The sequence below is a fragment of the Rhododendron vialii genome, chromosome 4a (assembly GCF_030253575.1).
Source record: "Rhododendron vialii isolate Sample 1 chromosome 4a, ASM3025357v1".
In the NCBI taxonomy this organism is placed as follows: domain Eukaryota; kingdom Viridiplantae; phylum Streptophyta; class Magnoliopsida; order Ericales; family Ericaceae; genus Rhododendron; species Rhododendron vialii.
In genome coordinates this window covers 26,996,584-27,018,031 of record NC_080560.1, presented here as the reverse complement: position 1 = coordinate 27,018,031, position 21,448 = coordinate 26,996,584, and the positions used below count along the sequence as shown (strand labels likewise).

The following is a 21,448-nucleotide window of genomic DNA, read 5'->3' as shown; positions in this document are numbered from 1 at the left end:
TCCATGTGTGAGGAGTTACCTTTAGTAGTTTGTGACTTCCCAGATGTGTTCCTAGAAGAGTTACCTGGCTTGCCTCTCAAGAGAGAGATTGAGTTCACTATTGATCTACTTCCCAGTACCGCTCCTATCTCCATACCTCCGTATCGTTTCGTGCCCGCCAAATTGAGAGAGCTAAAGACTCAATTGCAGGAATTGGAAAACTTAGGATTCATCCCCGAGTACGTCTCCGTGGGAAGCAGCGGCTCTTTTCGCGCAGAAGAAGGATGGTTCACTCCGTTTGTATATCGACTATCGTAAGTTAAACCGAGTCACTATCAAGAATAAGTATCCTATGCCTAGAATTGATGATTTGTTTGATCAACTTTCGGGGTGCGACTTGTTTTTCTAAAATCGAATTGAGGTCCGGTTATCATCAGTTGAGGGTTAGGAGGGAAGATATTCCTAAAACCGCTTTCCGTACTCGTTATGGCCATTATGAGTTCGTTGTTATGCCTTTCGGACTGACGAACGCTCCAGCTACGTTCATGGACTTGATGAATTGTATTTTCTGTGCTTATCTTGATCGTTTTGTTGTCGTCTTTGTGGATGACATCTTGATTTACTCACCTACTGAGGAAGAACATCAATCTGATCTTACCTTTGTTCTTGAACTCTTGAGAGAGCACCAATTGTACGCAAAACTTAGTAAATGTGAGTTTTGGTTATCCGAAGTCAATTTTTTGGGTCATGTGGTTTCGAAAGGTGGGGTGTCTATTGATCCAGGAAAGATAGAGTCGATTATGAATTATTGGCATCGACCGAAGAATGTATTCGAAATTCGTAGTTTCTTGGGTTTGGCCTGGTACTACCGCCGTTTTGTTCTTGACTTCTCTCATTTAGCGGCACCAATGACCAGATTAACGTGTAAAGGGACCCGTTTCTTTTGGAGTGACTCGTGTGAGGCAGCTTTTAAGGAGTTAAAGAAGCGATTGACTACCGTACCTGTTTTGATTGTGCCCGAACATGGAGTTGGCTACTCCGTATATTGTGATGCATCAAAGGAAGGGTTGGGATGCGTGTTGATGCAAACGGGGCGAGTAGTAGCGTATGGGTCACGATAGTTGAAAACTCACGAGCGAAATTATCCGACACACGATCTAGAACTTGCAGCCGTCATATTTGCTTTGAAAAGTTGGCGCCAAATTTGTACGGTGAAAAATTTGAAGTCTTTTCCGATCATAAAAGCTTGAAATATCTGTTTTCTCAAAAGGAACTTAACCTACGTCAATGCCGTTGGATGGAGTACTTGGAGGATTACGACTTCGAATTACAATATCACCCGGGGAAAGCGAATGTTGTAGCGGATGCATTGAGTAGGAAATCGACACACCTTGCGAGCTTAGCAATTCATGAATGGAAAACAATGAACAATTTGGGCTTCTATGCCATGCACTTTGAGGATGTTCGGGAAGGGGTCACGTTGTGTAACTTGATGGTGCAATCGACTTTGTTGACTCGAGTAATTGAGGCTCAACAACATGATGAAGAAGCGGAGGGGCTTCGTATTAAATTCGTTAGTGGAAATGCCCAAGAAGGGTGGATGATTCACGCCGACCGAAGCTTACGCTATCAAGGAAAGTTGTTCGTACCCGTTTTGTGTGGGGAGGAAATTTTGCGAGAGTTCCACCATTCTCCGTTAGCCGTTCATCCGGGAGGAACGAAAATGTATCACGACTTACGTAGGCAATTTTGGTGGTCTGAAATGAAGAAGGACGTTGTGAGTTTCGTGTCCAAGTGTCTCACGTGCCAACAAGTGAAGGCCGGACATCAACGACCCGCGGGGGAGTTACAACCATTGCCAGTAGCCGAATGGAAGTAGGAGAATGTGACCATGGATTTCGTTACGGGCTTACTGAGGTCGTCGAGGGGGCATGACGCTATTTGGGTAGTTGTGGACCATTTGACTAAGACCACTCACTTCTAGCCTATTCAAGTCACCGATTCTGTGGATACGCTTAGCCGTTTGTATATTCGGGAGATTATTTGCCTTCATGGGATTCCCGTATCCATCGTGTCCGATCGAGATCCGAAATTTACCACGCATTTTTGGCAGAGTTTGCAAGCCACTTTAGGCAAAAATCTCTTATTTAGTACCGCGTATCATCCTCAAACCGATGGGCAATCAGAGAGAATGATTCAGATTTTGGAAGACATGCTTCGGGCTTGTGTGATGGATTTCCGGGGTAGTTGGGAGGACCATTTGCCGTTAGTCGAATTCATGTATAACAATATCTATCAATCTAGTATCGAAATGGCACCATATGAGGCTTTGTATGGGAGACCGTGTTGATCGCCGGTGTGTTGGACCAAATTGGGAGAGGCTACACTTGTAGGACCAGAGATGATTAAGGAGACCTTCGAGAGTATGAAAGCAATACGACAATGCCTTAAGAAAGTTCAAGAGAGAATAACTAAAAAAGTTAAGGTGATTCGCCACAGATTGTTGACCGCGTAAAGCAGACAAAAGAATTATGTCGATTGTCGTCGTCGCCCGTTGTCATTTGAAGAAGGGGATCATGTATTCCTCAAAGTATCGCCGCGTAGAGGTTTGTCTCATTTCGGGAAAAAGGGAAAGCTATCGCCGCGTTATATCGGGCCGTTCGACATCATTGAGAAAATTGGGGAAGTTGCGTATCGTTTGGCTTTGCCACCGAGGTTATCGGGCATACATGACGTGTTTCACATATCTATGTTAAGGAAGTACGAACCAGATCCGTCGCATGTGTTGGAGTCGTCCGAACTCGAGTTAGAGGTCGATGCGTTTTATGGGGAAGAACCGGTCCGTATTCTAGATTCGCGTGATCAAGTATTGAAGGGTAAGACGATACCATTAGTACAAGTCTTATGGAGAAGTCAGGGTAGCGAGGAATCGACTTGGGAACGAAAAGATAAGGTTAGAGAGAAGTATCCGCACTTGTTTTCGGCATAAATACCAATGTGAGTACTCGAGATTGAAGTGTTTTGACGTTTAACTTGTTGCATGATATGGATGGTTACACTTGTTGCATATCTATGTGGTGCATGACTTTAGTAAGCATGGTTATTTAAATTTCGAGGATGAAATTCCTTTAAGGAGGGTATAATGTAAAGACCCGTAAATTTCCGTTATATAAAATTTTAATATTTTATAAATGGATGAATGATGGTTTAATGTGAAAAATTATGATTGGGGTTTAAAGTGCAAGAATATGAAAAATTATGGGTGTTAGTGTAATTTGTGCATGTGTGTGCCGTGTGTATAGCAGGGAATTTTTTTTCTTTTTTCCATTTTCATCTTAGCTCTCTCTCGACACACTCTCTCTCTCTCGGTCTCTCCATCTCTCTCACCCAAAAACTCATCTCCAAACCCAAAACCCACAATAATCAACCTCAACTCCATCTACTACTTGCGTATTCGGGCTCGTATCGCGTTGGATAGAGCTCAGTTGGGTGTATTTTCGCTTGGTTTTGGACTCCGGAAGCTAGGGCTTGCTCAACCTCTTCGATTTTGGTTTGGATACTCGAGGTAGGAAATTCTACCTCTCCGTATATGTTAATTGAGTGTTCCTATGCCTCATTTGAGCTTGTTTTGGTTGTTATTGGAATTGAATCAAAATTTGTCATGCTGTGAAAAATCACCAAAATTTCGGATTCCTACCGGGAGGACTTTTCTTTCTACCGGTAAAATTTTGTTGCCGTGATAATGTGTGCTCACTATTTTGTGTTTGTACTGATAGGACTTGTCCCCTACCGGTAGGATTACAAATTTTTCTCAGACTCTATCGGTAGAATTCTTGTGGACTAAAGTGTTGCTCCTCTTGTTTCTAGTTTGTACCGTTAGGTGCCCATTTCCTACCGGTAGGTAACCTACCAAAAGTAAATTTTCTTAATGCATTGAAGTCCCAACTTTTGTCCAAAATCTTAAGTCATGCCATGGGTTATATAATTATTTATACTTCAAATAAGGAATTGGCAGCCATACATGTTACCAAGATTAACGTGAAAATGCACCTGGGGTTATTAAAATTGTTGGGATCAAGGAATGATAAGAATGAGTTTTTTGCATGACATTTGTACAAACGATACACTTGAGCTTGTGAATGACGCGCAAACACTCGGGACCCATCGACGGGTGGATGCCTGGCAGGAGATATCGGGATCCCATAAATAGCCCGGCAGGAGCTAATGCTCATATTGAACACTCAAGGCCTAACCTTCAAGGAGGGCGCTTGGCAGGGGATATCGGGGTCCCATAATTAGCCCGACAGGAGCTTCGGCTCAGACACATTAATGATACGAGTTATTGAGACACAAGTGAAATGAAAAGGATATAAGAGTATGTTGAGAAGAAGGATTGGTGATAGTTGGACACTTTGACCATGCAAGTTGTGCTTAAATTCGTTATCATTTGATTTCCTTCATTTGTTCCTCCGTGTTGCTCATTTGCATATAGAGTTTGCGTAGACTTTTCTACTAAGCTAGTGTAGCTCAAGCTTTATATTATTTTCAGGTGCTAACCCGGAACCATAGCTTTCATGCCTGGAGTGTGGACATTACTTTTGAAAGCTAACCAAAGGAGTTACTTATTTATCTTTGTAAATCTCTTTTGAAAGATTTTTTTGTAACCTAAGTTGTAATTCTTTGAGCAAGGAACATTTGTAAAACTCTTAGGGGCCGTTGAGCCAATGATGTAATATTTTGGGAACAATTGGACTTTGAAATGCAATTACAGAAATGGAAATGTTGAACTTTTTTTGGGTATCGTCCGGATTAATGTGAGGATTCTTATTACAAAAATCATTGATATTTATGTTGAAAATCAAGGGCTTGACATCAGAGGTAGCAGCAGCCTCACTTTCGTCAGACTATGTCAGCTCAAGGATCTCAGGTTGAGAGAGGAACAAGTTCTTCGACTCCTACTCAGGGTTCCGGTCAGCGGGGTGGACATGTTTAGAGTCAGATGACTCAAGGAAGGGCTTTTGCAATCATTTCTGCTATTCCGCCTCTACCACCTTTTGTCACTTCTCAAACCCCGGAGACTTCGGTTGTGAGGGGTACATTTGTATTGTTTAATTCGTTTGCTAGAGTACTCTTTGATTCTGGAGCATCACATTCATTAATTACTACATCTTTTGCTTGTGCTTTGGAATTGGAAATCGAAAGTATTAATCCTCCGTTGTTTGTTGATACACCCATAGGGGGTAGATCGCTGTTAGATCGTATTTGGCGGGATTGTGAGTTTGTCATTCGAGATAGTCGTTTTACCTTTGACTTCATCGTGTTGAATATGTCAGGGTTCAACCTTATTTTGGGAATAGATTGGTTGTTTACTTTTCACGCCACTATAGATTGCTTCAAGCGTCGAGCCTGTATTTGTTCGCCTGGGGGTGCTTATTTTGAATTCTTTGGGGAGCATCAGGAACCGTTAGAACTGTATTTATGTGGGTCACGAGAGTAGGAGTTGATGTATGCCTTATTAGCAAGTTTGGCCTTAGACGAGGAAGTATCCGTGCGTGGGGAGTTACCTCTCGTCGTTTGCGACTTCCAGATGTGTTTCCAAAAGAGTTACCCGATTTACCACCCGAGAAAGAGAGAGAGATTGAATTCACTATCGATTTACTTCTAGGTACCGCTCCTATTTTCGTACCTCCTTATCGTTTTGCACCTGCCGAGTTGAGAGAATTGAAAACTCAGTTGCAAGAATTGGAAGGTTTGGGGTTTATCCATCCGAGTATGTTACCGTGGGGAGCACCGGCCTTGTTTGCTTAGAAGAAAGATGGGTTACTTTGTCTATGTATCGATTATTGAAAGTTGAATTGAGTCACCATTAAGAATAAATACCCAATGCCTAGAATCGATGACTTGTTTGATCAACTTCGAGGCACAACTTGTTTCTCTAAGATCGATTTAACGTTCGGTTACCATCAGTTAAAAGTTTGGAGGGAAAATATTCCTAAAATAGTTTTTCTTACTCATTATGGTCACTATGAATTTGTTGTTATGCCCTTTGGATTGACGAACGCACCGGCGACATTTATGGACTTAATGAACCACATCTTTCGTGCCTATCTTGATCGTTTTGTGGTCGTTTTCATGGACGATATTCTTTTTTACTCGCCTTCAGAGGAGGAATACAAATCTCACCTTTCTATCATTCTTGAACTCCTAAGAGAACACCGTTTGTATGCCAAGCTTAGTAAGTGTGAATTTTGGTTGTCTGAAGTCAAGTTTTTGGGTCACGTTGTGTCAAAAGATGAAGTGTCCATTGATTCGGGAAAGATAGAGTCCGTAATGAATTGGCAGCGACCGAAGAGTGTATTCGAGATTCATAGTTTCTTGGGCTTGGCTGGTTACTGCTTCGTCCGTCAATATATCGAAATATGATCACCCCAAGCATAGGGTAAATACGTCATTTGAAGCATAATAATCCGAAAGACCGGGATCGTACCCAAGGGAATAATTAATACGGCTTGATTAGATTTGTAGAAGTAAGCAAGGTTTTCGGCTTTAAGACAGCCAACTTTGTTTTACTTTATGCGGTGGAAATAAAAAGGCTAAATTAAACTCGTGAATTAACTAGAATAAAAGGTAGGTTAGGTCTAGGAAATCCTAACACCCATGACTCAAGTCAAATTATGTTTCTCACCCGATTACACAGTTTAAGATACTCAACTAAGGTTTTTAATCCGAAAGATAAATGGTTTGATTACCAAGCTAGCTCTAGAATTTATTTAGCAAACGCCTCGAGCGACAGAACTCCAAACATCATGTGTGGCAAGTAGACAACGCTCTTGCCTACACATGATCAAGGAGATTAACACCTTAACAATTTGACAAACAAATTCGAACTACACATCAATTTTCGGGCCAAAGATTAAAACTTTACGGCGAGAAAAGTAATTTTACTCGAGCCATAAGGTGTTAATCACCCCATGACCTAACCTTGGAAAACTACTCACTCATATCTAGAGAGATAAAAGCAAGCAAAAATCTACTTAACATAATGAAATAACAAAGCTCGAAATAAACTAGAGAATATGATAGATCGGAACAGTAGCTACAACTTAATGAAGACAATAATAGCAAAACAAAACTAATTAAGGTAGGAAATTAAATATTAAGTGCTGGAAAATAAAGAACACTAAGAACAATTCAAAAAGTTTCAAAATCTATCATAGATCTAGAAAATGCAATACAATCTCCTCATACATTTGTGACATCACGGCCTTTTATATCGCCCAAGTCTTGGGCGCGGAATACTCCCAAGATGCCTTGAAAATCCTCCTCCGAAGGCCTTCGGTACAAATACCTAGGCTAATGTGGTACCGGCACCAAACTTGTTGAAGGCTGGTGCAACTCTTCTCGGTACCGGTACCTAGGATTTTAGGGTACCGATACCAAACATGCTTGGACTGCTTTTTGGACATCTCGATACCGATAGGAGAAATGAACAGGTACCAATACCGAGCCTCTTATCTCCAGCACTTGATCTTTCGGTTCTGACTTCGGCCTTTTGTCTCGTCGGTTCACCTCTGGGTCTTTCCTGCTTTAGCTTTGGGGCTCGATTGCACTCAAGGGCCTCCACGATGCTAGTGATGGCTTATTTGCACGATGTACCTGTCATGACTTGAAAATACCCTTACACGCAAAAGTAAAAGAAAACAACTAGATTAACTATAAAATTAAACTAAACTAAGGACTTAGCGCACCCTATTATGCAATATCGGGTGCGTATTACACCCCCAACTTGAACTTTGCTAATCCCTAGCAAACAAAATGCAGAAAATTTGAAAACAAGCACTATACAATCCTTCCGCTATTACAACTCAAAACATGCTCAACAACTACCAACTAGCAAGAGTTCAATCAATCCGGCTTTTTATTTCATTTCTACAATTCACAGCTTTGACATCCAACTAAATAGCTAAGTATCAAGCAACTTAAGAGCAAACTAAAAAGGTTTGTGTCCTCGAACAAAAGGAAGATACGGGACACAAAAACCTTTGAATTCAGACTAGTAACCATATCCCACGAAAAAGTGCTCGACAAACAGGCAAAAACGAACAATAACTACCATGCCTTAAACAAGGAGAGCACTTTACTAACATAATTGAAAATTAGCAGATGATATTTAGATAACGAAGGGAAAACATGCCATAATATTAACTATGCCAATATCAGACAGTCAATCATAAAGGAATCCAAGCGCGCAAAAGATCAACTAAGGACTTTTTTAGCTTCTAATGACCTTGGTTACAATGAAAGGGTTAGCAAAATAGCGACGGTCATTTACTAGCTTGGATATCTACCCGATTGACTACCGCCAAAACACAAAATCAACCAAGTCAACAGCCAAACCAGCTAAACCAATAATCAACTACTAAAGTGCATAAACTAACTAACAAATGAAATGCAACAAAACCAAGGATAGAGTGGTTGGCATGTCAACCAACCGAGACCCCGACCAAGTAAGGGGAATTTCTAACCACACCACCATACCACATCATCATCTCTCCAAGCCACCACCTCAATCAGCAAACTCCTCACTAGCGTATCCTGCAAAATCATCACTCACTTCTCCGTCATCAACTGGTTCAGGGACATACTTCACCCCATACTGCTACTCTAAGAGTGATGTCTGCCAAGCCAACTCTCTCTTTTGCTTCTCCTGCTCCCTCATTATCTTCCTCCTCTCAATCTTTTCCTTCCTTTGACAATTAATGATCGTAACCCCTTGACAAAAAAGCTTCTTGATCCAGGATGCTTGCTTTTCCTTTTTTGATGGCATCATAGTCAAATAATCCCCGGCCTCCACTTGTTTGTCCTTTGCAGCATGAGTTTGGGACAAACTCTTCTCATCAAAACTATCATCAATCGGCCCCGGAGAGAGTTCCTCTAATTTTTCGTAAGCTATCTCCCTAACTCCTTTTTCCTTACACAAGCTAGTAATCATACAAGGAAAAGGCATATTTGCGGTAATCAATGTGTTGGCCCTGAAATCACGCTGCTGAGTAAAAATAAACATTGCCCAATCTACCACAAGATCACCTGTCGTGAAAGCATACAAAATTTCCCCACTTTTCCTTGAAGGCTTGTGTTCCGTGCCTCGAGGGTAAAGGTTGAGATGAATAACTTTGTTAAAAAATCTGTAACTTACTTTGAAATTTCCGGGCACATGAGGCATTGTAGCCTCCGCAATGTCTTGATTGCACATCAAGCATTTCATCTTTCCTAGGGTAATTCACGGACTCGGGAGGGGGGCGCTGGATTTTCAGGTACTTGGCAATATCTTCAAGGGTAATTTCAATGTCTATGCCCCCACCCTTGAAGTAATTTTCACAACCGGATCATTTTCCCAATCACCTTCAGGAATTTGCATAAACTTATAGAACTCAATAACTGAATTTTTATTGTAACCAGCTAATTTCTGGGTCCAGAATTGCAAACCTTTGCGATTGATGTAGTGGAGGCCCACGTGATTAGCGGGAAATGCCTCAGCATTCACTTGATGCTCATTTTTGAACTTCTTGTTGTCCATACTAGCTTCCCAAGTCCTCCTTTTGTCCGCTGCAATTTCCTGTAGAGTCCTTCTCCTTTTTCGGCCGTAGATCCCGAAGCTTCCTCGAGCTGATTTTACTCCTCAATTTCTGCCATAAAATCCTCCTCCTCCTTAATTTCCGGTTGAGAAGAGGTAGCACGGTGCGCTGTCTGTTTGATTCTTGGCATTGTGGTTTGGAAGGGTTTTAGGTTTATTTATTTATTTTTTGGAATTTTTGGATTTTTGGGCTAGGGTTTTTGGGGTTTTGATTTTTGATGGAAAAAGGGAATGTATGGGTAAAATATGGTGGAGGGATGGATGTGTAAGTGAAAAATATGAAGAAAGATTGGATTTATGTGGGAAAAATGAAAATTTTCGGATTTAAAAGAGGGGGGTGTGGCTTTACCTTGTTTTTGCTTGAAAATCCCTCAATTGGTGGAGAAAACTTGAAGATTCTTGAGGAGGTTGAAGGATTTGGTAGTTTTTGGTGGGACTGTGGAGGATTTGGAGGAATATTTGGAGGTTTAAGGTTAGGGTTTTGAAGTTTAATGGAGAGAGAGAGAGAGAAAGAGAGAGAGAGAGAGAGGGGGTTCGGCCTTGGGAGGATGAAGTGGAGTTTTGATCAACTGAGTTCTGAACTGATCTGCTCTTGTAGACTAGTTGGTACCGATACCAAGAATTATGTTCTACCGATACCGAGTTGCTTGAGACAATTACCTTTAAGTACTTTGGTACCAATACCCATCTTTGATTTTCATCGGTTCTAAGAGGTTTAGTGCCTCACGGGTAGATCCTTCGGTACCGATACCCATCTTCCTTCTCTACCGATACCGAGAAGCTTAACTCAGAAATTTTTGCAGTTCTTCATTTTTGAACCCTTGAACTTCCAACAATTCATTCAACACCCCCCAAAACACCTTTGAACATTGAACACTCATCCCAACAACTCTTTGAACAACTGGTCGCCTAGGTTAAAGCAAAGAATGGGAAAAGAACCAGATGCAAAGTAGGACGAGGTGACACATATGTGATATGATCATGCAAAGAATGCCTTGTATCCTTTCCTAAGTGTGCCATGGATTCCAAAATGATTAAAAGTCGACATTACACACAATTAGACATGGACATGCGATTATTCACCTACACTACAAACATGTTTATTGAAAGATGGGGATATGGGCAAAACTTGCTCAAAAACTTTACTCAACATCTAAACTGTTCAATTTTCACCAAGCATGCAAGTTGAGAAGTACAAAAATTCTTAGGATTGCCACGAACTCTTGCCAACTATCAATTATTGAGCATGCAACAAGTCTCGAAAAAAGTTAAAAACCTATGGCAAAAAGAAGGATTGCAAGTAAAAAGCTTTATTTATTTTTAATTTTTTTTGAATTTTCTCATTTTTTGGTTTTTTCAATTTTCATTATTTTTCAAATTTTCAAATTTTCCACAAAATGAAACAAATAGCACATAAAGCTGACCCCTCCCCCCAACTTAAAGCGATGTTATGTCCTCATAGCAAGAAGAACAAGAGCGAAGGGAGGAAAGTGAGCAAATGTATCTTCCCAAGGGAATGTCAACCCCTGAATACCTCGACCAAGTTGGAGGATTTGATGCCAATGTCTTGCTCTGACCTGATTTGACGCTTCCAGGATTCACTCCTTCGATTCTACCAATTCGGAACCATAGGTAGTCACACAAGGTCATATCCAAGGCTTTATCAGACTAACAACCGCGGCGCTTAGCCGCACCCATGCTTAGGGCTCTTGAACGCCTCACTCACCCCGGTTTTAGGCCCAAACTACCAAGGCTGGTGTGGTAGCATGTTAACCCTGCAGAAGTGTAACGACCCTGATTTTCGGTAAATAAAAATTTCGTTAAATATTTAAATTTTATTTTAATTACTTGGATTTCTTTTAAAATTCCGTTTATATTTCTAATAATCCATCATAATTAGATTTGAGATTTATAAAATTATATCTTTTCGTCCCGGACAATTTAGTCCTTTTCTAAAGACAAGTATGCTTGTAGATGCACTTGTATATTTTCTTAGCAAGTTAAATAAAATCCTAAAATTATGTTTCTTGGTTAGAAATCCTACATGGCAAGTAGGATTAGCTTCCAACCGATTAGTTGGAGAAACCTAGCTACCAATTCACCTAGTTACATTCTTCTAACCTTAGATGAACCTTTTTGACCATCTTTGAGCTTTATGAACCCCTCCAACCCTAGTTGAACCTTTTAGACTTAGGGAGGTAATTATTACACTTCATGTCTAGTCTTTTCAAGCCTTACTTATCATTATTATTCCTTTACCCGTTGGATAATAATTGTTAGGGAAAATTTTATCCTTCGGGTAATAGAAATAAGTCTTGCCAAAAAAAAATCCAAGAAGTACACCTAGATTTGACTAGTCAAGTCAAAACCAAATCCCATCATATTGCTTCCAAAAGAAGTAAACCTATTTTCTTTTCATTGAGTTGTCACTTGAAAGCCCATAACCCTCACACTCAACCTAAGTACAACATGAAAACCCATTTCTAGACTTTATTTTGTTCTTTCTTGCAAGTAAGCCATCCTAGGACAAGACAAGACCAAAAACCCTTCATGATTTGTCACTTCAAGGCCATACCTATCATAATTGCCCCTTTACCCATTGGACAATAATTGTTAGGGAAAAATTTATCTCTTGGATAATAGAAGTTAGTCTTGCCAATGGAAGCCAAGATTTTTGCTATAAATAGCATCCCTCACTTATCATTCAACTCACACCTTCACCTTTCAACTTCTAGAAATCCTTGTGTTCTTACTTTGTTCTTCCATGTTCTTGGTGTTCTTGAGTTTCTTCTTGAGTTCTTCAAGAAACTCATTCTAGGCCGCCACTAAACCACCACTCGACCACCCTCTCGATCCAAAAAGTTAGTAGTTTAGGTCAAGAACTAGTTCCGAGAGAAACCTTTCTCTTTCGAAGCTACCATAGAAAGTTACTCCGTTCGATAGCCAACTTACTTTTTCCGTAGCCGGCCTACCGCCAAGAAGAACAGTAGAATGTCCTTACTTTCTAAATCCTAAGTATAAGTAGAATATTTCTAAACCATTTTCTCTAAGTATATATAAAGTTTGTTAATTGCTTATAATGTTTGAAATGCATGAAAGATAGCTAGTAAATTTATTTTGCTAAAGGATGTATAAGCATATTGAATAAATGACTTTTACTTCAATAAACATATTTTGTTTTGAACTTCCCACAAAGGAAGAAAGAACGGATTTTGAAAGATTAGAATTTTACCGCTTGATTGAAAGTATTTGTATTTTGATCTTTAAGATGGTTATGAGCATGTATATGTGAGTACTTAAGTTAATTATTGATATGTGATAAAGCATAAGTGATTTTCACTCCAAAGGCGTCTGTACATGTGGCGTTATGCTTTGAGTTGTGATTTGAGCATGTTAAGTAATATAGAGTTGGATGATCTTGCTAGTTTAGTTTCAAGATTACAATGAATGATTTATGTGAAAAGTCATATCGCGGAGTCTATGCATGAAAACAAGACATGGAAATCGAGAAAGTAGAAACATGACACCTAGGGTGTGGTTAATGAAAAGGCGTGTTTTGAAAAGGAGAAATGTTTTGGAACCTGCAATGTGGCTGGACGTAGTAGCCCATTGTGTGGTGTGTGTGTTTGTGTGCCAATGGGAACCCGAAGCGGCGGAACCATTGTGCGGATACCCGGGAACGCAAAGCGGCGAAACCGAGGTAGGGTGTGTGGCTTGGTTACCGCGGAGAGGTGCCAATGCCAATTGTGTGCCAATGGGAACCCAAAGCGGCGGAACCATTCTGTGGATACTCGGAAACCTAGAGCGGCAGAACCGAGGTTGGGTGTGTAAAAACGATTTTGGAAATGATGATTTGGTTTATTAGAAATGGAAAATGGTGACACGGTCTACGACGAGTTGCATAGGAGAAACTCCGAAATCTTGAACACCAACATTAGTTGAATAGCGAATGTGGATGTGTCATTGTTGACCGTTTTGTTAAATATGCATTGTACTTGTGGAAATCGTTAATTTATGTTCTATTGTTTGTAAGTTAAGGGCTAGTGGGTATGGATTATTCTATTGAGCTCTTGTAGCTCATGGTGTTACCTTTGGTGAACCTGACATATTATACTGGGGGCGATGCTGGTATAATGTGTCAGACTTTGTAGATGAACAGGGTGAGCTGTACACCTTGGATGCTTTCGAAGCCGAAGAGCTGGCTAGGATGGAGGAGCAGGCGGAGCAATAGATAGGAACCCTAGTTTCCCCTACTTTTGTTGAATAAAAGTACTCTTGTGAGAGTTATGATGTAATATTGAGCCAGACTCTATTTAGTTTTTCAATGAAATTGCCTATTTAACGTACCCGAAAATTGGGGGCGTTACTAGAAGACTTAAGAGAAACGACATTCCACAAGACAAATGACATTAGAACCATCGGCCCGTGTTATCCGGCTTCAAACCAAACAAAACATAAAAGACATAATATAAAGAAAACACAAAGAACATGCAAAACAAATGAAATGCACCACCCGATAATCACACGATTAAACGAGTCATACTTTTCTTCCCATTCCCTACCGGTGGAGTAAGAAATGGGTGGCTATACTAGACCATTGAGATTTGTTATGCTAGCGCCCGTAATAAAATTTACCACTTGACCTCGCCATGAAATCTTTTGACATGTGAAACATCTCCAAGACTTTATTGAAAGCAAAACATAGCAAAACAAAACAAAATAACAAATGGAAAAACAAGAAAGAAAAACAAATATGCACAATATATACAACTTTAATATTAGAACTTGGAGCGTCCAAGTCATAGCTAGACTCTGCCAAACAATTAAGTCTAGCGTCCCCTAAGATCATAACCAGGCAAGCAACAAGATAGAGCCAAGTGCGATAGCATGGGAATATCAAGGCCTAACGTAAGGATCTATACCGCCTCCATTGGGGCTAATCTGGAAAACGTGAGTGTTTCACTATGAATTACTCCTATCAGAAAAGCTAATTAAAGCCCTATGTCATTGATATTAAAAATTTGCCTTTTGAACCGAAGTTGGGCACACAATCCTTATTTTAAGAGCGGCGTGCGAAGCTATATATACCCAAGTCAATGATAGGTACCCCCTACCTAGGGGCCGGGTCCAACAAACAGTTAAGTTCAGCGGTTACGCTTTCGCTTTCCGTGCAAATGTAATGTGAACAAGCTAATGAACAAGATCGACCGTGTAAACTAGATCGATCATCTCCTCATCTGGCTCTCTAACCTCAAAAATGTCGAGAAATGGTTTAAGCCTTTGCCCATTCACTTTAAATGATTTACCATTAAGCGGATTTAAAACATCAACAACACCATGGGGATAAAAATGCTCAACATAAGGGCCAACCCAACGAGAACGTAATTTACCAGGAAACAAATGAAGTTTAGAATTGTATAGGAGTACCTTCTGTCCAATCTCAAAATCTTTTCGGTGAATTCACTTGTCGTGGAAGGCCTTGACCTTTGCTTTATGAATGGTGGCGTTGTCATAAGTATCTCTCTGGATCTCCTCGAGCTCGTTGAGTTGGAGCCTTCGGTGTGCCTCGGCTGCCGACAAACGATAATTCAATGCTTTGATTGCCTAATATGCCTTGTGCTCAAGTTCTACAGAAAGATGGCATGCCTTCCCCAAAACCAAACTATACGGCGAAGCTCCCAAGATGGTCTTGTATGCTGTGCGATATGCCCACAATGCGTTGTCACACCCCACTCCGGTCAGCACTCAAATGAGCCCAAACCGACATGGGGGTGCAACATCAACCACCAATCCAATCCTACCATTCAAGTTCTAGCAATTAAGTTAATCAAAAGTCATTTTATTGATAACGCAAAACATAACGTTCTTACAAACACAACGGAAGTCTTAAGAAAATGTTAAACTATACAAATATTAACATAGGCTGCAACTCATCCCTATCTACAAAATTTTGCCAAAACTCGTCCAGACTTCCCGACATGCTACCCTAAGCGAGGGTACAACCACACGATGATTAGCAGTGGATATCAACAACGCCTGCAAAACAGGATTCCAGAATGGAATTCGGGAGTGTTTATGAGACATGGATGCAATTCAATATTAAAGGTACAGCTAAAAGATAATCTCAACTTGTCAAATAGTAAACTAAGCAATTAAAAGCAACACCGGGCACACAACCAATAATTTAAGGCATAAAGCCAATCACCGGGCACACAACCAATAACTTAAGGCATAAAAGCCTTTTGGCATAAAGCCAATCACCGGGCACTAAGCCAATAGTTTAATTCAATATAGAACAACATCTATGAATCAAACACTCACCTTGTACTCCAAAAGAAAGTACAACTATGGTTTCGGTGCTCTTTTATTCACCGACTCGTCACCTATCCACAAGCCAAACATTTTAATATATAAATACTTGAAAGGCTTAACAAGTGCATTAACAATATGCCGCATCAACTCAACTACATAACAAATGCCGAGCATAAGTAAATTCATCAATTAGCACTCCAAAGCCGAAGATCTCATAAAACACACACTATATCTAGCAGAACCACCGACCAAATTCTGACTATAGTATTCTATAGGTTCAAAGTTAGATTCCAAGACTTCAACCATTAGAAATTACACTCTCATAACATCAATCTCGATATAAAATTTGTCCTAAACGGAGTCTGAATGACCAAGATACGCTCAAATGAAGTTACACATCTAAAGTAGAATTCACAGTTTTCAGCAGAACAGTCTGTGATCGAAAGCTCATTAAAAATCACCTACTCAATATTTTCCAATGATTCCAACACCAAAACATCATCAATTGATCAATGTTTAAGACTCATGAGAACCCATAGTCAGTAACAGACTCAACTATGATAAAATTGATGACAAACATAGCTCCAAAAACTGCCCAGATTTCCAGAATTACCAAACCATCAACTTTGAAACAAAAACTGATTTTTTCTAGAAGAATTTAAGGCACAAACCTTACATATTTAGAAAGGTATGTAAGTCTAGTTTCAGAATCAAGAAACGGTGCGTAAAACCGATACCTGAGCTAGGAGATATGTCCGTTTTTTCAAGACGTGTAGGTGCTGTCTGCACAGACTTGAATCTGACAGCAGCTCGGTTTATGATTTTTATCTTTTTCCAGACTTCTCAGAAAATTCTGAAATTTTTACAGCGTAAGATACACACACAGAGGCATCTACAGTAAAATTACCAGAAAATAAAATGCTCGGCATGTAGATGAGAAAAGTTCATCAAAACATGACAGATTCAACTTGGTTCAAACACAATTATGCATATTCATATGATATACGAATTTACTGGAATAATACTCAACTCTAACCTCAAAAACCCTCTCCCATGGATTCAATTCAATGCATATTAGATGCGGAATATGAGACCTAGCATGGAAAACATGAATTTCAGCACTTAAGAAGATGAAAATTACCTAATTAAGCTTCAATTCAAGGCTACCAAAATCTTCTCTAGGTTTTCCCCTTCTTCTTCTTCATCTTCTTTCTCTCCTCACGTCTCTCTCTCTCTCTCCTTCTAATGTAGAAGACAGAACTCCTACTAGTTTTCTTTTCTTTTTTTTTTGAATGACACACACACACACCTCACCAATACTCATGGCACACGTGCACATCTCTTAAAAAAAATGCACTTTAGCCCTTTAAGTTACTAAAGTATGATATAAAAACATCTCATAAATAAAGGATGTTACATGCGTCATTCAAACTGAGACTCCAATCTTTTCGGTTCGGATTCACTATCTTCTCTAAGATATGCTTGATTTCTCTATTGGCCAACTCAGCTTGCCCATTCGTTTGTGGATGATAAGCGGTGGAGACTTTATGAGTGATACTGTACTTCTTCATTAAAGCTTCAAACACGCGATTGCATAAATGAGTGCCCTGGTCGCTGATGATAGCTCTCGGCATCCCAAAATGTGACAAAATGTTATCCTTAAGGAACTCCACTACCACTTTGGCATCGTTGGTGCGTGTTGCAATTGCTTCAACCCATTTCGATACATAATCAACTGCCAACAGGATGTACAAAATACCGAAAGAAATAGGGAACGGTCCCATGAAGTCAATGCCCCAACAATCAAATATCTCAACTACTAGAATGTTTGTTAGTGGCATTTCGTCCTTCCGAGTCACACTTCCAAGTTTTTGGCAACGTTCACAAGCGACGCAAAAGTGATAAGCATCCTTGTGCAAGGTTGGCCAATAGAATCCACATTGTAATACCTTGGCGGAAGTCTTCTTAGAAGAGTAGTGGCCTCCACAAGCATCCGAATGGCAAAATTCGAGAATTCTCCGTTGATCCGAGTCCGGGACGCAACGACGCACTATTTGATATTGGCAATACTTGAAAAGATAGGGGTCGTCATATGAAAGCATCCTTACTTCATGAAGGAAACGACGACGTTCTTGAGGAGACCAATGCGGTGGTAGGAGACCCATAGCCAAATAATTCACTATGTTGGCAAACTATAGGGCACTCGAAACGGCCAGCAATTGTTCATCCAGAAACGTGTCTATGATAAGAAGACTCGGAGTAGGATCTTCAAATTGTAACCTCGATAGGTGGTCGGCTACCACGTTCTCGACACCCTTCTTATCCTTGATGGTTAAATTGAACTATTGGAGAAGAAGAATCCACCGTATCAAATGGGCGTTGGCATCTTGCTTAGTGAGTAGATATTTGAGAGCAGAATGGTTCGTGTACACAACGATAGAAGCACCACCAATTAGGTATGATCGAAACTTGTCAAAAGCATACACCACCACCAATAATTCCTTCTCTGTGTTAGTGTAATTCATTTGCGCGTCATTCAATGTCTTACTCGCATAATGGATCACATACGGATGCTTGTCTTTCCTTTGTCCCAATACAGCACCCATGGTATAGTCGCTTGCATCACACATAAGCTCAAACGAGAGGCTCCATTCCGACGGTTGCACAATCGGAGGAGTGGTGAGACTAATCCACAATTCAAATCCCTCGGTTCCGCCGCTCCGGGTTTCCGAGTATCCCACAATGGTTCCGCCGCTCCGGGTTCCCATTTGGATTTTCGAAAATCATTAAAACAATTGCGTTGGCTCCTCTCCACGGGTAACCAAACCACAATACATCCCTCGGTTCCGCCGCTCCGGGTTCCCGAGTATACCACAATGATTCCGCCGCTCCGGGTTCCCATTGGGTTTTCGAAAAACACACCCACACCACACAATAGGCAAGTCCGGCCACATTGTGATTTCAAAACTACTCTTTGTCTTTAACACACTCTAGGTGTCATGTTTCTACCTTCTCAATTTCTGTGTCTCATTTTCATGCAACGACTCTGCGGTAGAACATTTCACAAACGTAATCATAAATCATTCATTGTAATCTTGAAACTAAACTAGCAAGATTATTCAACTCTATATTACAAATCATGCTCAAATCATTAGTTAAAGCATAACGCCACATATACGGACGCCTTTGGAGTGAAATTCACTTATGCTTTATCACACCACAAGTAAGCAAATCTCTTTGCGCGCCCCCCCTGACACACCCCCCGCCCGACCCCACCCCCCGGACCAAACTACCCCCGGCAATAATTCACTCAACCCACGCCATTTTCTTATTTTTTATTTATTTACTTAATAACTTTTATATCTTTTTTCATTTTTATTTATTTAATATTATTTAAGTGTTCCAATTTTCAATCCGGTTGAATCGATGCAAAGATCTTATTTTTTATTATTATTTTGTCTTCAATGATCATAATGAATTTTTGGCTCGAAGGCCTTTCAACAAGTACCCTAAGACTTATTATTTAGTTTCAGGTCTCTCTTAGGGTGCTTATTGAAAGGCTTTAGAGCCAAAAATTCATTACGACCATTTAGGATGAAATGATAAGAAAAATAAGATCTTCGCACTGGTTTAAACGAATTAAAAATCGGAACACTTATTTTTTTACTCTTTATATATATTTTTAAATTATTTAATATTATACCCCGGCAATAATTCAACCCACGGCATTTTCTTATTTCTTATTTATTTACTTAATAACTTTTATATCTTTTTTTATTTTTATTTATTTAATATTATTTAAGTGTTCCAATTTTCAATCCGGTTGAATCGATGCAAAGATCTTATTTTTTTTTATCATTTTGTCTTCAATGATTATAATGAATTTTTGGCTCGAAGGCCTTTCAACAAGTACCCTAAGACTTATTATTTAGGTTCAGGTCTCTCTTAGGGTGCTCATTGAAAGGCCTTAGAGCCAAAAATTCATTACGACCATTTAGGATGAAATGATAAGAAAAATAAGATCTTCGCACCGGTTCAAACGAATTAAATTTGGAACACTTATTTTTTTACTCTTTATATGTATTTTTAAATTATTTAATATTATATGCGTGAATAAATTTTTTTATGTTATTGAAATTTTACTCTTATTTTTTTACTCTTATTAAAATTTTATAATTCTTTTATGTTATTGAATTCATTAATTTTGTTTTTATTTATTTTTTTATCTATTTTATTTCTAACCACTTGTTTAGATTTCTTTTTATCTTTTTATCTTCAACTATAACCACTCATTTAAATTTTATTTTTATCTTCAATTACAACCACACATTCAGTAAAACAAAAAATAGTAAAAGTTAAAAGTTAAAAAAAAACAAAAACAGTAATTAAATCTTTTAAAAGAAAAAAAACTAGTAAAAGTTAAAAAAAAACTAAAACGGTAATTAAAGTATTTTAAAAGTATAAAAAAATTAGTAAAAGTAAAAAAAACCAGTAATTATTTACTTTTAAAAAAAAAAAAAAACTAATCAAAGTAAAAAGAAAAAAAAATCGAAAAAGGAGGGGAGGAGGGGCAAAGGGGTGAAAGGTGGTGGGGCCGGGGGGAGGGGGTGTGTCGGGGGGGTGCGAGAAGAGGCTCTCCACAAGTAATACAAGAAATTCATGTATGCATGCTCATAACCGTCCCAAAGATCAAAATACGAATACTTCTAATCATGTTTATAAATCCAAAAATCCGTTCTTTCTTCCTTTGTGAGAAGTTCAAAACAACATATGTTTATTGAAGTAAAAGTCGTTTGTTCAACATGTTTATACATCCTTTAGCACAACAAGTCTACTAACTATCATGCATTCCAAACATTATAAGCAATAATCTAACTTCTATTTATACTAGAGATAGTAAGTAGAGATATTCTACATATACTTAGAGATAGGGGATAAGAATAATCTACTGTTCTTCTTGGCGGTAGAGCGGCTACGGAAAAGTAAGTCGGCTATCGGACGGAGTGACTTCCTACGCTAAGCTTCCGGTAGTTTCGAATGAGAAGGTTTCTCTCGAAACTAGATCTTGACTATACTACTAAACTTTTTGGATCGAAAGGGTGGTCGAGTGGTGGTTTAGTGGCGGTTTTGGATGAGTTTCTTGAAGAGCTTCAAGAAAAACTCAAGAACACTAAGAACAAGGAAGAAAAAAGTAAGAACTCAAGTATTTCTAGAGAGAGGAGTTGAAAGGTTGGAAGGTGTGAGTTAAATGGCAAGGATGGGGTGCTATTTATAGCAAAAGTCTTGGCTATTACCCAAGGAATAAAATTTTTCCTAGCAATTATTGTCCAATGGTTAAGATTTTTCTAGAAAAATAATAGGCCAAAAGATACATGTACCCATATATACCCATATATAAATATATTTGTGTACTTAGAAAATCTAGTAAAATACTTTACAAGGTACTATATAATCTTTTAAGATTTTCAAGTATGCAATAAAAAAATATAAGATCAAAATTTCCTAATAAACTAATTTAATAAG

General features: G+C 39.2%; 1 protein-coding gene across 1 annotated transcript; it reads left to right on the top strand.

The window, feature by feature from the left end:
* The first annotated feature begins 524 nt into the window (after nt 1–524).
* Nucleotides 525–1,100, top strand: LOC131323858 (uncharacterized mitochondrial protein AtMg00860-like). The gene has a single exon (XM_058355699.1). The coding sequence runs from the start codon at nt 525–527 to the stop codon at nt 1,098–1,100; it is 576 nt and encodes a 191-aa protein (XP_058211682.1).
* Nucleotides 1,101–21,448: the final 20,348 nt, after the last annotated feature.